The sequence below is a fragment of the Meleagris gallopavo genome, chromosome 3 (genome assembly GCF_000146605.3).
Source record: "Meleagris gallopavo isolate NT-WF06-2002-E0010 breed Aviagen turkey brand Nicholas breeding stock chromosome 3, Turkey_5.1, whole genome shotgun sequence".
NCBI classification, from domain to species: Eukaryota; Metazoa; Chordata; class Aves; order Galliformes; family Phasianidae; genus Meleagris; species Meleagris gallopavo.
The window spans coordinates 89402189-89418300 of record NC_015013.2 but is presented as its reverse complement, the minus strand read 5'-3'; the positions used below and the strand labels follow the sequence as shown (position 1 = coordinate 89418300).

Sequence of the window (16112 nt, the reverse complement as noted above, 5' to 3'; positions counted from 1 at the left end):
TTTTAGGCTCTTTACATCTGCATTACAGCTATGCCTAGAGGCTTCTGAGCTTTGATGTGGATGCTGTACAAGCACGGAGTCAACAATAAATAATAATAATAATAATAAAAAAATAGTACTTAGTTACAAAAACAGCAGATTTTTGTGACATTGCAAGACTGGACAGGCTGAGAGGAGATGATATTAAAATGATTCAATACTTCGGTATCTCATCAGTTGCACAGCCTTTATATTAATTTATTCTAAAGTGAGATAAGTGGCCAAGAGTGTCTAGTTCCTCATTAACATCAATTGGTCATAGCGTGTTAATGTTAACAGCAGTTCCTCCAGAGACTGTAAATAATAAATATTTGCATTGAAATGATTCTTCTCATTCCTTATTCTTGTCTTGCTTATGTCCTTGCACTTGCAACTGTTGCTAATACTGTGCTGATGACAGCTCTGTTGTTGTTACAGGGGTCCCCTGGTTTGCCGGGCACCCCGGGGAAGGATGGAGCAAAAGGAGAAGCCGTAAGCCTTTTCATTCCTCCTGTGTAATCCTTGCCTTTCAGTGAAAGCCAGGCAGTGGAAATCAATCTGTATCGAGTGGAAAATGTCTCAGGGATTTGTATGACAATTTTAGGAGCAGCAGAAACAAATGGCAGGAAGTTAATAGCCTCACCAGTCACTAGTAGTAACAGAGAGTGTCATGTGGATTAGCCATCCTGAGAGAGCCCAGGGTCAGCTCTGTTGCTGTTCGTTAGGCTGGTCGAGGAGGATGACAACTTTTTACCATAGATATCATTGGGGAAGCACCTTTAAAATTTTATTTGCTGTCCTCTTGTGGCAGCCATTTGGTGGTGATTGGATGAACTTGGGGAAAGAACTCATTGGAAGGGCAGGAATGCACAAAAGTAGTGATACATATCAGAAAAGCTCTCGTTTTTCTGTTGTTTACATTCTGTTTCAGCTTTGTCCAACACTGGGCACTTGTCTCACTTGGACAGGTGTGTTATAATTTTCTTGTATTGCTTCCTGAATGGATGCAAACTTCCTGCCTGGCACAATCTGTAATCAGACAGCAACATATGTGGATTTAAAGAATTTCGTATAGGATCTATTTATTGCATCCATCAAATGTACTATGTTATCTCCAGGGACTCAGCAATTGCAGATTGTAGTTGGTGTAAGCTTTTTACTACTTACAGAACCCATTTCTTGCTATTTAAGAGGTTGGGTTTGAAAAATGCATGAATAGCTACTTCAGTTTTCAGTTTGTTTCTTCCAGCTTTTTTTTCTTTTTCCCCCAAAGAAAGCACAAAGTAGACTTTCAAATCTCTGCATAATGGTACTCAGGACTGTGGATAGAGTTTCCATTCCTAAGGCTGTAAATAATGACTGTTTTGAGTCATCCTATCCCCAGAAGATAAAAGATTAGCATTTACCACTGATACTGCTGTTATTTACAGGGTGAACCAGGACAACCAGGAGCATTTGGACTGCCTGGGCCAGCAGGTCCAAAGGTAAGCTTGCCATTTCTTTTTTACGTGGATAAGTATATCTTTTACACTGACTTTTTATATATATGGATTGCTTGGGTAACTGTTTTTTCTTTGTGACTCCTTTGTTTTCATTGGTGAATGCAGAAGCTCAAAATGCTCGTTTCTATCGAGACATCTGATAGCATACCAGAAACTAGGTATGGCATATAAAGAGAATACCTTTTATTTGATCAACAGTATAGCTGGAGAAGTTGAAGAGAGCACATTTTGGGGCAAAAACCTTGCTTCATGTTTTCAATAAATGTTCTCAACTTTGGCAAAGATTCAGGTGAGAATTATTGTCACTACTCTGCAACTGGAAAAATAAAATCATGGTAGATGCTAGCCTGGATAATTACACTTCTGTCTATTATGGGAGTTTCACTTTGTACCAGTAGACAGTGGCAAAATGTCACAGAACTTGAGCCATCCATAATACCACTGCATCAAACAATGTACTTCTGAATGAGCATTCGGTGAGGCTTGGCTTACCATCAGAAGAGTGCCTGAGCTTTGAAGCCCTTCACATGAGCAGAGCAATGCTTTGTCCTCTTTCCAAAATCTCAGCTCTCCTTGCCTCCCTGGTTAGTGAGAGGATAAGTAACCAACAGCTACTTTCATCTGTCTTCATAAAACAAAAAGAAGATCGCTCATTACATTGACAAATGTTTTTCTCAGGGACTTTATGCACAGCAAGCTCAGTTCAGCCTATGAAAGGTGAGACAAGGATAATGGATTGGTTGCTCAGACTTCCTTGATCCAGTTCTGCTCCCATACATGCAAAGGTGTTTGAGTGTCACATCTTTCTGGAAGAGCTATCTGGCTAACTAAACCTCCTGTTGATTTCACTTATAGCTTTGTTCTCAAGTAGGAGTTAAATGCCTGAATACCATTCTATATGTCATCCTGATTGTCATCTGGCTCTGTCTGAGAGGACTCCATGAAGCAATTTATTCATGTAGATCCTTCTGGGTGTCTCATGTACAGGGAGGCTCCTTCTCCAAAATGTCTAGTTTTCATTGAGGTAAATGTTCATCATTTCCTTAAGTCTCATTAGGAGGGTATCAGAAGTAATGGTGTATTTGAGGACTAGTGGAAATTCTTGGCAGCCATCCCATGGTTCTCTGCAGGAACTGTATTGCCGTCAGCAACACGAAGGGTTTGATTGTGGAAGTGGCATGGCAGCATGTTCAGCAGGGGATAAATGACATCTGTAAAGCAAGGCAGGGCTGAGCTGAGTGTGAAGGAAGTCTGGATGTTGTTTTGCCCTTCAGTGGAATTAGGAAGTAGATGAAATGATAGGATTCATCACCCAGAAATGACTATCAGCTGCATATCATCTATTATATAATAAACAAATATGTGTTTTCTCTATGCCCTGCATATTTTTCCATAGTGGAATTAAAAGCCAGTAGGCTGTGCAGTGCCCTGTTCCCTTATGTTGTGAAGTTCCTCACTCTCGTTTTACAAAGCTTTTAAAATCAAGCTAAATTGAGGCTACTACCTATACCTCCATAAGAGCTTGATTCTGGAAAAAGCTCCATATTTCCCACAAGGACTGTCAGGTGAAATAATGAGTCAATGCTGAGAATAAGTTCAGCACTATGGGCTGGGCAGGATAGGTGTTGAGAGGGCTCAAACTAAACACAGTTTGATTAGACACTGCCAAGTGCTCCCAGGGAAGAGGTGAGCTTAGCTATCCACAGCCTCTAAGCTACAGTGGCTAAATATAAAATGACTGTGTGCTTTCATAGTGACTTTTAGTTATATTAATGGATGCACTGACTATATGTGGTGTCCGTGAGCTGGATCCTGGCCTGAGCTATTTTAAGAAATAATCCAGGTTCTGTTGACAGGGCTTTAAAATCTAAAATGTGAATCAACATTCCTTTGTAAAGCCCAGCTTCCTTGCTCATGTGGAATGGACTGTATAGAGATGGGTGGAGTTAGCATTAGGAAAGGACGTATCTCCAATTGCTGTTGGAATGATTACTTTTTGCCTGATCACTTATTTTCATTTTAAATCATTAGAATCAATACAGTGGGTTCATGCTCTTCCCCAGGCTCCATGGTGGGCTACCTTGCAGTTTCTCTGGTGATTTGGGATGTGCTCCTTCCCAATTCAATCATCTTCGTTTCCATTAAGGCAGTCAGGTGCTCAGAAGCTGTACACGCACTAGGAGGTTGAGCACCCTGCTTATCTGCTTGGCTGAATGATTTCCAGTCTTTTGCCTCAATAGCAATTGCCAGAAATTCCTTCTAAGGAGGTGCAGTTTTACAGACCTCATTAATTATGTGATGAAATTTCCAATAACACAGAAAGGAGTCCTGCAGACTTCTGGTAATAGGACTTCAATCCCCAGAGGTACCCTAAATGGATGATTAGGGTACACATGTGGATTACAGACATGAAATGCCCTTGATAAGTCATCTCTGGCTTTACAGCTTTTGCTGCTCAATGAAGTCTTCAAGGTAGATTGTTTCTGGCTCAGTGTCTTCATCATAAAAATGATTTTCTTCACTCTCCAAACTATGTGGGTAAACTTCAGCGCTCACCAAGATGGGTATTTGATCTTGCTGACTGCAATTGGGTGGAAGGAAAGAAGAGCTGTCAGCACTTGCCTTGTGCTGATCAGGGTCAGAGCGTGGTTATAGAAGGTGCTGTGGTAGACTGGGATGGAAAGAAATATCCGTTGTTCAGAGGAGAAGCCTCTCAGATAAATACATGGGAGCCGGAAAGATACTGAAGTGGAATAACTGGGTTCAAAGTAACAAGAGTACAGTACAACCCCTTCACTATATGGCATTATAGCAGTTAAACAAAGCTTGAATTGTTGAGATGACCCTTTAGCTTTTCCAATACTGCGGCAAATACTCAATCTTTTCCTTCTTTTTTTTTTCCCCCTACATCTTTAATAAAAGGTTAAAGAGATTTTCTCATGGCTGTCATTGCTGTAGAATTGACATAGACATAGCATTGCTATCTGAACTGACAGATATCTGCACTTAATAGAAAAACAGATGGAGAAGAAAAAATAAGTATTTGAAGTTTAAAGTATTAGGTAAGGCTTTCATTTTGACAAATTTCCTCATTCTTGTTCACTTCAGCTGTCGAAGGTCTCACACTTCTCTGGTTTACCAGACATGATCTCAGCACAGGCCTTGAGTGGGATCAGCAAGTCTTCCCACCCAGACAAATCCACTTTCTCTATCTGTAATTTTGCTGAGTGTTATAACCATGATTTATGTAACAGTCTGAGTTGGATGTTGATAATCTGGACAGCTAATAGCAGGCTTTTGTTTCTCGAGAAGTTTTACCTGAAATTTAATAGTATTATTTTTCTGCACTCTGAAAACAGATTAAGTGCGCGCCTGCTCTTTCTCTGCTCTTAGAGAACTTCCACAGCTGACACTGCAGAGGTCCTCAGGTGCCTGGTGATGTAGAGGTCTCAGAGCCAACTTTGCTTGTGCAGTTCTTGTTAACTTGTGAATCTCCCCAGGACTCTGTGGCATGGTTGGCTTCCATACTGAACACGGGTTCAATTCTTTTAAAACTAGGCTGATGAACTGCTCACAAGCTTCAGGGCACGGTTTCCTCTGTTTCAAAGAACAAAGTCCTCTGTGGCAAAAGGAGGGGACAGTTTTGGCAATGCTTTGCTTAAAACAGTTGTGAGAAGCTTGCCAACTACAGTTCAGCCAGCCTGCCAGGTCTGTGCTTAACAACTGTTGCAAATGAGATTGTCATTTGGACTAAGGCAAATTGTGAACAGTGGTGCAGCATGAACAGCCTCCAGAACACTTGTGTTGGGACAAAAAAGCCCCATTTCTGCTAACAGTTCATTGAAGATAATTTAAATCTTTTTTTCTTTTTAAATATATATATTTTAATAAGAAACATCCGTCAATAAGAAATGCAGAAATAATTTTAAAATGTAATCCTGATCTGTTTCAAAGCCCTATCCAATGCAGCAATACAGTGCTGGAATTAACCAGATGGGTGAGGTAAAAAGAAGGAAAGTCAGATAAGAAACAAGATAATTGGCCAGGAAGATGATGTAAGAAGCCAAACAAGGAAGCCTAGGCTAACTTGTCAGGCCAAGGCTGTCATCACAAGTTTGTTCTGAGGGCCGGTCCTATTCATCTGGGGATCCAGACCATTAACAGGTGTTGAAAGGCACATCAGAGCAATCAGTAAGAGTGCTTTCTATTTAATTTTACCATCTCAAGGAAGAAAATCAGTGCATAACCAGCTGAAGAACCTTTGAAACACCTCTGATTCTCTTGCAGTGAATATGTGGTCTATTTTGCCTTTGGGAATATAGAATCATAGAACAGCCTAAAATGGAATGGACCTTGAGTGATCATAAGATCCAACCTTTTGTGAGAAGAAAGAACCTAGATGATGCTATCTAGCGCCCTATCCAGTCATGATTGAAAACCTCCATAATGGAGATCCTACCATATTCCTCGGGAGATTGTTCTAGTGATTCATTGTTCTCACTGCAAAACAAAAATTCTCTTTTACATCAAGATAGAACCTTTTTTTTTTTGTAGTTAGAGCTTCCCCTTTTTGTCTTCTGCATATATCTCCTTCTGAAAAGAGAGCCTCGGTACTCTTTGTAGCCACCCTTTAAATACTGGAATAGTGCGATGAGGTACCTCTGAGCCTTCTCTACTCCATGGTTACAAGACTGCTTCAGTCTTTCTTCATGGGCCACGTTCTCCAGACCTTTGATCATGTCTGTGGTTCTCTTCCTTTGGACCATTTCTGCATCTTTTATGAATTGCTGGGACCAGAACTAGACACAGTACTGCAGGTTTTGTCGAACGGGATATGATTTGCTTTCACTGATGCAGCTGACTCATGTTCAGTTTGTTGTCTACCAGGACACCACGGTCCCTTCCAGTAACAAAGATCCTGGCCTGAACAGGGCTCTTTTGTTATGTCATTGCAGGTGCAGGACTTTGCCCTTGTCTTGTTAATGTAGTCATGTAGTTGTTGCTTGCCTGCTCTTTCTGCCTGCCAGGTCTCTCCATAAAATGTCTTTCCCTTTTGATGGGTCCACCTCACCACCCCGTTTAGTAAGTGTTTCACCTCTGAAATGACCACATGAGGAACCTTCATGTGATAGTTTGCCTTTGTAGGGCAATACTGAAAGCAGAACAGTAAAACTTGCTATTGTCTGAGCAATAGGAATGGCAGAAAACACTGGGGTGCCACTTTGGGTAAGTAGATGAAAAGTCAAGTGCTACTCTGTATATTAGTGCTGAGACAGTCAGAAAGTCTCAACAGATTTCTATAAATCAAGAAGTATGTTAAATTTCTGAATAAGTGTTTTTTTCCTTAGTCTTTTATATGAAAGTGTTTGTTATTTTACTTTATCTCAATTCTTTGCCAGGGATCTGAGGGAAAACAGGGTCCCCCAGGTATTAAAGGCTACATAGGAGCACCGGTAAGTTATGACTATTATTAAGTTTTTGATACTCTAGAAACTTTATCCAGTTTTTCGGTATATTCTGCCCACTTTTATTTTATTTTATTTTTTTTTTAATTAACCTGTATACTGTATATCTGACCTCTTACCTGTACTGTGCCCAAATCGTAACACTTTCTTGACTTCATTGAGTTCCTTCTGACTTCTTTAAATGAGAGCTGTATCTAGAGAATTGTCAGTAATAATGAACTTGATTACCAGGATAACAGCTGGGAATTTTGTGATACTCCCACTGTAATGCAATTGCTTTGGTCTGTGTTGATGCGCTGTTTATATGGTGCTTGAAAACTTCATCATAACACCAAACAAAAACACCAACTGTCAGCAAATTTCCAATCATATTTTCAAAACTGTCAGTACGCAGCACTTTGGGCTCATGGGACAAACTTGCCTTGAATGAGTGGACAGCAATATTAAAATAAATTTTGTTGTCTCTGTCTTGTGGTCTCACCTTTCTAATTACACAGGCAGCTTTAAAGCAGGTGTTGCAAAGACTGATTGGAGTTTTCGGTTTTTAATAACCTGGCTATACATCAATGTGCTTTAATGGCATACCAGATATGTTCATACACTGGAAGATTTCCCTGTACCAGCCAAGGTCTTTCTTTAAAACTCACTACAAAGAGGCCCAACATGTTCAGAATAGCGTGGGCACTTTTGTCTTTGCACAGGTGCATGCAGTTTCCCTGTCGAGCTGAACTCTGTTTAGCCTGAAGAAAATGACATGAATACAGTGGTGGCATTACCTCATTACCTGCCTGCCCATGATGCAGATTCTTGAAACATGAATGAGATAAATGGGCAAAGATCTGAGAATATTCACTCCTGCTCCTTGACTTTCCTTTATGTATGAGAAGCAAAGCATCTACATGTAGTGCACTGTCACCAGAGGCTGTGTTCATGTCCATCATCAGACTGACATTTGGCTTGAGCTGGGGAGAACAAGGCTGCAATCGTCCACACAGTGTATATGGGGGCCCCGTGGTTATTGCTGCATTAAAAGAGCCATGTTTCAAACCTCACCTTATCTGTTTTATAGAAATAGTATAGTTATTGCAGTATGGAAGCAGTGCATTCTCATTTCAGGTAATTAGACAGGACTGTGCAGTTAGCTCACAGTCAAGCATAGCATGAAATCTGAATATCATAATAGTTAGATAAGTTATCCTATGGAACAAATAATTCCAGACAGATAGTTCTCATTAGCTTGGAATTAAGTCTTCAGTGTAGTGTAAAGTTTAAAAATAAATATATTATAATAAGCGATTTAAGCTTCAGCAGTTTTAGAAAGGTCACTACTGACTGAGCATATTTGTCTGCCTGTAGCCATTAGCTGATTGCACAGTTGCTACAAAATAGATAGTGCTTCCTGTGCCAAGAAAGAGTGAAATGAAATCCATTCCTGCCCATTGAGTTGATCTCCAGTGTTAGCATTGCTGTCATTCATCAAACCAATCTCCAGCAAATGATTCTGATGTACCAGGGAGGAGATGAATTATACCATCCAGTTGAACTCCAGCCTTGGTTTCACAGTGCACAAATACACTTTGTTCTCCAGGACAGGGATTATTTAGCGTTGGTTGATTCTCAGGGGTACCTGCTGTCTGTCTAGCTACTGCATCCAAAACCACCAGGAATGGGCATTCTTCCTTGTTTATGCAATACGTTTTTCCAGCAGTACTGTCTTTTACCTATGTTCTCACTGCTTGTGAGCAATATGAAAAATATTCAGCGCTGGATGGTTTCCGGATGGTCTGCAGCTGTGATGGGTTCTCTCTCCCTCCACATTGCTACTGGCAGGAGGATTAGGTGTCTGGGAACAATTGCAGAGTTGTAGCAACATATTTATTACACATGGTCTTGGGTTCAAAGGTCATCCTTGCTCTGTGAGTCTTTTTAGACCATGCTTGTGGCCAACTCTGAGGACTGATAACACAGTAAATGTCCTTGAGGGTCACATGAATAGACTGTGCAGACATCCATTGATTTGGTGACTAATTGGAGGAACTATGTGTCTTCTTGCATTGAGTTGTATAATCTCTTTTTCCTCTTATTTCTAGGGTTTACAAGGAGAAAGAGGAGAAAAGGGAACACGAGGAGACAAGGTATTCCTTCTGCATACTTCAAAAAGCCACACTACTCTTTACCTTTGTCCTTTAGGCCAGCAGCACTGAAGGCTGGTGATGGAGAGTTTCTTAACTGCTCTGCACCTTCTAGTACTGTCCACAAACGGCCTCTTGTGAGAGTGCAGGAGGAGTTTGTGGATCTTTGCTTTCTACTAAGCACACATTTAGATCTGTGTAGCTGGAGAGAGAAGAAAAGAGAGGAAGATTCAGGTAATGCTGTTGAGTAAAGTTAGTGAGGTGTCCACACTGTGCACAGTATGATCTCTAAAATAAGTCTTCATTCAGCATTTACAGATACAGAGTTTTTCATTATTTCAGTTTGCTCATCATGTTTGGAGAGATCTCAGATATGCCCACACTTCTGCTGCAGACCTGCCAGCTAGTGCTCAAAGTTTCTTAGGTATGACACTGCTAGGAGAAATGGGTGCTGGGCAGATCCTGCCCTGAAAAACAATGGGACATATGGCACAACCATGCCCAGCCAAAGTTGTCCATCTTTTCCTCCAAGCAGGACTGGCTTAGTGTGTTGTGTATAGCTTCCTCTGCTGCTTTTCTGGGGTGAAGTTGTCTAATCTGCTGGAATATTTGGTTCCCAAAAGGAAATCTATCTTTCTGACATCACTATGATGGGAGAGGAAGCTGGAGCTGTGTGTGGGCTGATGACTGATTAAACTAGAGAAAGATTGAAGTGCAAAAGAGATGAATTAGGTTTTGTTTCATTACAAAGATATGAACAAACAGCGATCCTTTTTTTTACTCTCTCCTTTTCCTGTATTTTTTTCTGTTCTTTTTCCTGAAGCAGACAGATCTCTGCTACAGCAATTGTGCTTTGATTTTTTTCTTAACTCTAATGCTCTTCTCAGAGCACCCACTGCCATTACTTTAACTTTCACCAGCTGCTATTGCTGCAAAAAACAGTGGGCGTTGATGTGGCGGGCCAAATATTTCCCTGTCTGCTCTTAGTCTGTAATTTGAAGACTGACACCTACACAACCTGTGTTTCTTCTCTGCCTGAGAAGAAGAGTGTTTATTGTATCACACAAAAATGCTAACCCATGCACTGAGTATTGCTCTATTCATAGAATCATACAGAATCATTAAGATTGAAAAAGACCACTAAAATCATCTAGTCTAACCATCAACCCATGCCCATCATGCCCTCTAACTCATGTCCCTCAGTGCCACATCTACCTTAGTATGCCTAATATGATAAAAGACCTAACATCCCATAGTAGTATCCCATCTTGCCATCATGTTCTTATATCCTATGACCCCTAATGAAAATACTGAGGTTTTATAGTGAGGTTCCCAAACCCAGTACTGTTGGTTACATCTGCACTTCAGGAGACCCGCTGCATAAAAGAAATGACAGCTCACATCTTTTTGTGTCCATTTGCACACTGGACTTCGGTAGAATTCTGTTTTCAACAAATCTGCATACTGATGTGTCAGTTTCTTTCAGCAAGGGAAGGAAACGGAGTCTCAAAGTGAAAATTTGAGAATAAATCTTTTGGAGATTTTTTTTTCTTTTCAGGAAAAATGTATTTTATCTAAATGGCCTTTTTCAAAGAAAGAAAAAATTAATATACAGTAACAATTTTTTTTCTGAAGAAACATTGGAATGCACAGTTCTTTGGAACATTTTCAAACACCTCTAGTGTTTGCATTTGTATAAATAATACATTTGCCTTTTCCAGTTACTAGCAGTAGGAATATTGACTCTTTTCTGTTTTGGCAGATGAATGAGCATGTGTGAAGTACTCACTGCTGCAGTGTATTGATGCTAAAACATCCTCCTGAGAATAGAGTGCTCATTTTGTCAGCAACCCACCAGATTGTCATTTCCTGCGAGTCTCAGATTCAGGATGCTCACAGTTCAGTTAGGCAGTGCAAATGTTTTTATGAACTTGGAAACTACTGCCCCAGTATCAAGTAGGTCTGGATATCTCTGGATATCTTACAGTAGTTTTTTTCAGCTACTTTTTGTAGGGTACAGGTCTCTCTAATTTCACTCCCTGAGTGCATCTTTTTGAAATAACCTTTTGTTACAAGGCTGATTGATTATCTAAAGGGGGAAAATAAATCAATTGATTTGCAAATCCATTTCTGAATGCTGAATTAAGGCAGACTTCAAATTAAATGCAATGCAAATAATAACAAAGGTCTGATAGATTTACTGTGGGATATTGATAAGAATTAAAAATTTCAAAAATTAAAAAACAAAAAACAAAAAACAAATATACGAAAAAAGTAAAGTTAATACTCTGCTGTCACTCCCTGTGCTTTTACAGTTTTTTTCTACATGTACTTTTATGTTAGCACTAGCAGTGTGTGCATGTATTTGATCATTTGAATTCAGCAGCATGTGCAGAATTGAGGCAAAAAGTGTTGTTTACAGAGATTTGAGCAATTATGCAGTAAGAGAAAGACCCTATTCAAGGAGTTTTAAACTGAAGTGGATACATGGGAAAGGGTCACAATCTCTAAGGAAAAATAAGTTTAATGAGAGCATGGGGTCTTGTCATCATTTCTCTTTAGGACCTGCTTTATAGAATATGAAATGTGTGTATTAAGTTTGACTGTGGGGGTACAGCAGAGGTCAGGATCAGAATTCAAAATAGTCCTTAAAATGTAATACCACAAAACTGAAGGTGACATTGAGAAGGCGCAAGTACAGGGTGCTACATATGTGTAGGACCACTAATTGTACACTGCTGCAGATTGGGAACAACTGATTAAGGTCCTGTCCTGCAAAAGGTTTGGGTAAAACAAGTATCATCTTGGGATTTAAACAGAAGAGTAGTCTACAAATTGTGAAATAATCTTTCTTCTCAGAGCTAGCCTCAGCCGAGCTCAACTTCAGGCATCCAGTTACAGTGAAGGCATGGGAAAATTGAATAATGCCCAAATAGGAGAAGCAAAAATGATAAGAGGTCTGAAAAATATGCCCTTTAAGAAAAGTTGAAAGTATTGAGGTGGTTTAGTCTTAGGTTTGAAGTTCTAAGGGGAAGTTTTGTAAGTCTTCTGATACATAAAAGGCCATTGTGAAGATGAAGGGAACAGCCTGTTCTTTCTGTCCGGGGGGCTTAGGAAAGAAGTATGAGTTTGAAACAGTGGCAAGAAAAGTCAGGTTTAGATATAGGGTAAAAAATATATCTACAGATATTGAAAGTAAAGTAGTGGAATAAATTGCCTGTGGACTTTAGGGACTGTACATCTCAGAAAGCATGTAAGAATAGATTAATTGATCCCTCAGGTTAAGGAAAACAAAGGTGAAAAATAAAGCATTTATCTGTGTAAAAGTGATCTGTTGCTGCATTGTGGCTTCATTATTTTTGTTAGAGCTGTTCCAGATTGATATTTTCCTGGTACAATTTATCTGGTTTACATGAACCTGGCTCAGCAGGCAGAGGACAGATGCACAGGTGGAGATCTGTCACACAACCACTTCTCATCTCAAGATTCGCATCCCAGATACCTGATGCTGAGTTTTCTAGACAGACAACACTTAGCAAAGTTAGAAGGGATAAAAGTTTAATAGTCACTACACTTGGCTCACCTCCTTGTTTCTGGATGCTCCCAGCAACTTTGCAGAGTACAGCTCTTCAGGCATTTTCTCTATTGGGATTATATGAATTGCTCTTCTTGTATCTTTATGCTTGAAAGGAATAACATGGATGGCTCTTGTAGAACACTGGTCTAAACATCATAGATTTGTTATAAGGGTTCTTTCTCATCCTCCTCCAGGGAGAACGAGGTTTAGACGGGTTCCCAGGAAAGCCAGGTGTGGAAGGCAAACAGGTATGTGGTAAATCCTCAACTGGCTTTTCTTTGGAGTGAGTGCCTTAAATTTGTGAGCTATCTTGGACAGCTGGTGAATTATGACAGGACTCTTGCATCTGCAGTTTTTTAGAATCCTTATCCTAAGGCTCTTTGTTGGCACACTCTGATATTCCTTCTTATTTTTTCCTCCCTTTTCCTTTTTCTCTTTTTCCCTTATTTTCCTTTTTTTACTACCTTTTCTTCTTTTTCTTGTTTTTTTTCCTTGTTTTTTTTCCTTCTATTTTCTCTTTCCTTTTCTCTTTTCATTTTATTTTCATTTTTTTTCCTTCTCTTTAAGAATTAAATTATAACACAATATGCATTTAAAGTGCCAGTGCTTGGAATACAGTAGGTTAGAAGTCTGTCTGAATTTTCGTTAAAGACTTAAGGAAGCAGACATAAAAATGACTTCTATAAAGTTGTGGATTTTTTCCACCCACAACTTGAAAGGAGGAGAACTGGATTTAATGTGTTTGATTTCTTTTCAGTATAAAATCTTGGAACTATTTACATTTTTAGAACAAGATAAAACTGGAAAGATATTCTATAAGATCAGTACACTTCTGCTGATTAGAGCTTAGTCTGTATCTAATACTATCCATACATCCCACAAGATGTTTTCATTATTCAGAGTACTATACCTAATGATATACATTCTTAAGGATCTTCTGATCTAAATACCAGAGGATGGAGTAGGAAGAAGAGACTAAAATGGGTTGTGATTTGGCAAAAGTCGTGTAGCTATTGTTGCCACCCTTAAGCCTACTACATCTGCATTCTAGTCACTATCCATCACTGCTCCCTTCTGTGGAAAGGGTCATTTGAATGCATGTTTTCTCATTTGCAAAAGTTGAGAAGCTGCCTAACTACTTTCCTTTTGCTTCTTTGGAAATCAGAGGTTTAATTTGATTTGGTTAGGAAGTCATTTTGTTTCCCTTTCAGATAATTAGGATGACAAGGCATAGTGTTGTAAACAATCCTAGTCTTTGTTAAACTACACCTTCCTTTCTGCAAGGTGATAGAGATTATCATGCCACTTTTTTTTTTTTCTGTTTCTCTGTGGGAGGTTTGATCATTAATCATCACTTTCTCTCTGCTCTGTTCCTCAGCCATGTTTTATCCTATACTATGAAGTATTTCTCTGGTTAGTGTTTATCACTATCCTTATAAGATGGAAATGTTTCCTGGTGCTAGATGTGGCACTGCAATCTCAGTGAACTATGTTCACTGTGCCCACTGCGTTGTTTACAAAACTGGTTTGCACTTGCAACAAATGTGATGAAGCAAGAAATTGCAGAGGGATGTAAGGGTGGATGCTGATGTTTACTGCTTCTCAGGAACAATTTCTCCAGCTGACAGCCTATTACAGAAGTTGCGTGATTCTGAAGCTTTTCTGCCTTTTTCAATGTCTTGACACTTATCAGCGGGCAAATCTTCAAGCCTGCACTTTATCCTGAATTTTTGACACTGATGTACTCCTTGATGTGCAATCCTCTTCAACCAGCTGGAATTGGAGGGCTGTTATCGTGCTTGCTGTGGCATCTCCATCCTTATTCCCCTTCTTGTCTATGTAGTAGAGACAAAGCAGTCTTGTGTGCATTAGCTTATACTGCTGCGCAGTTGGACATAGCTGATTGTAGTGTTAACATCCAAACCTGCAACCTTCTGTTTTCCCAGTACTTTAAAGGAAATTGCAATTGATGATGGTGTATGTAAAACAAAGTTTTTTTCTTTTTTTTTTTTTCCTATTCACAGGGTCCTGCTGGCAGCCCAGGCCCTCCAGGTGGCAGTGGGCCCAAAGGAGAAAAGGTAAGCTGGGGTGGCATGCATGGGAGGGGTTTGAAGACACATTTATTACTTCCTCTATGAGCCCCAGTGCTAGAAACATCAGGGCTGTTGGCTCAGTACTTCTTTCATTTGTGTATGAGTGAATAGACATAATTGTGTAACTTTTCTGATATTGCTTCAGTCAGGCATAGGCGTAAGTGAAGGGGTAAAGCAGGTCTGGTTATAGCTCTGCTGCTCAAAGCTTAAACTTCTTTGTGCAAGTAAAGGAACTTCATTATTTTGAAGGGTTACTAAAGTTTCCAGGACAACCTTATCTTTTCCTTCTTGCTCATGCTGACATGTTTTTGATATTCCCTATTTCTTTAGCATAAATAGGAAGATACACCTCGCTCTGGGTTTTATTTCTGCTTTTCTCTCATCCAAGTAGTGAGCCTTACCCAAGAAGACAGACATCAAAATGAATCTAATTACTTTCTGATTCATATTCAGAAGGTCTAAGTGAGGTTTCAGAAGGAGAGCTTAGACATAGGTTGTGGTTGAACTTGATGATCTTGAAGGTCTTCTCCAACCAAGCGATTCTCTGATTCTCTGATTCTCTGGAGTTAACAAGAGATAGGAAGATCTTTGTGTTCCAGCATGAATGAAGTAAAGAACAATCTTGATTCATAAGTCTTTGTCCTTATCTCTGTTGTGGCTGCATCTGGCTCTTCCAGAAAACGTTTAGCTCCTTGCTCCATTTTCATTGTAGATGATGTATGTCTCTTCAGTCCTTCTGACATGCTGTGGACCTTCTTTAGAATAAATAACCAATAGTAATTAAACTTGTCTTAAGAGGAAAGAAAATGTATGGTATGTTGGGTCAAACAGAGACTTACATAAATAATGAAGAAATAGAGTGTGAAAGGAAGCTAAATGATCATTTTTGCATTGGACTGTACCTAAAGTAAAGGAGATACTTTCTGGAGGCTTAGTCTTAAAGCATGATAAATAGTGGGCCTTGCTGGAGATGAACTGCTGGAACAAATTGATAGCCTGGGTGGCAGTAAATCTTGCAGAGTGGATGTAGCATCTCAGTGTCCTGCAAATACTTATAACGTCATTCTGCACTGTAAAAATGACTTGAAGAAAAAGGCATCATTTTAAGGCAGTATCACTGAAATTGGTGTATATCATTATAGTAACAGAAGACAATCAGTTCCTGCTTGTATTCATATGCAGAGTGGAGAAACAAGTTAAATGGGGTTGCATATTCATATCTATCAACTCTGGGATGGTACAGAAATTGGTAAAAGCTGAGAGGTCTGCTTTTCTTCTGTGTTATGTTTTGTGTTATGCTGTGCTTTGTCTTACCTTGCTTTTTT

The 16112-nt window shown here is 39.6% G+C and overlaps 1 protein-coding gene across 1 annotated transcript in view; it reads left to right on the top strand.

Annotated features, from left to right (window-relative positions):
• The window catches only part of COL22A1 (collagen type XXII alpha 1 chain), a 136868-nt gene that overhangs the window by 72597 nt on the left and 48159 nt on the right, over positions 1-16112 (top strand). Inside the window, exons 35-40 of the mRNA XM_010709391.1 lie at positions 457-510; positions 1449-1502; positions 6920-6973; positions 9076-9120; positions 12889-12942; positions 14719-14772. Of these exons, the coding sequence (XP_010707693.1) occupies positions 457-510; positions 1449-1502; positions 6920-6973; positions 9076-9120; positions 12889-12942; positions 14719-14772 (315 nt within the window). The remainder of the gene's footprint in view (positions 1-456; positions 511-1448; positions 1503-6919; positions 6974-9075; positions 9121-12888; positions 12943-14718; positions 14773-16112) is intronic.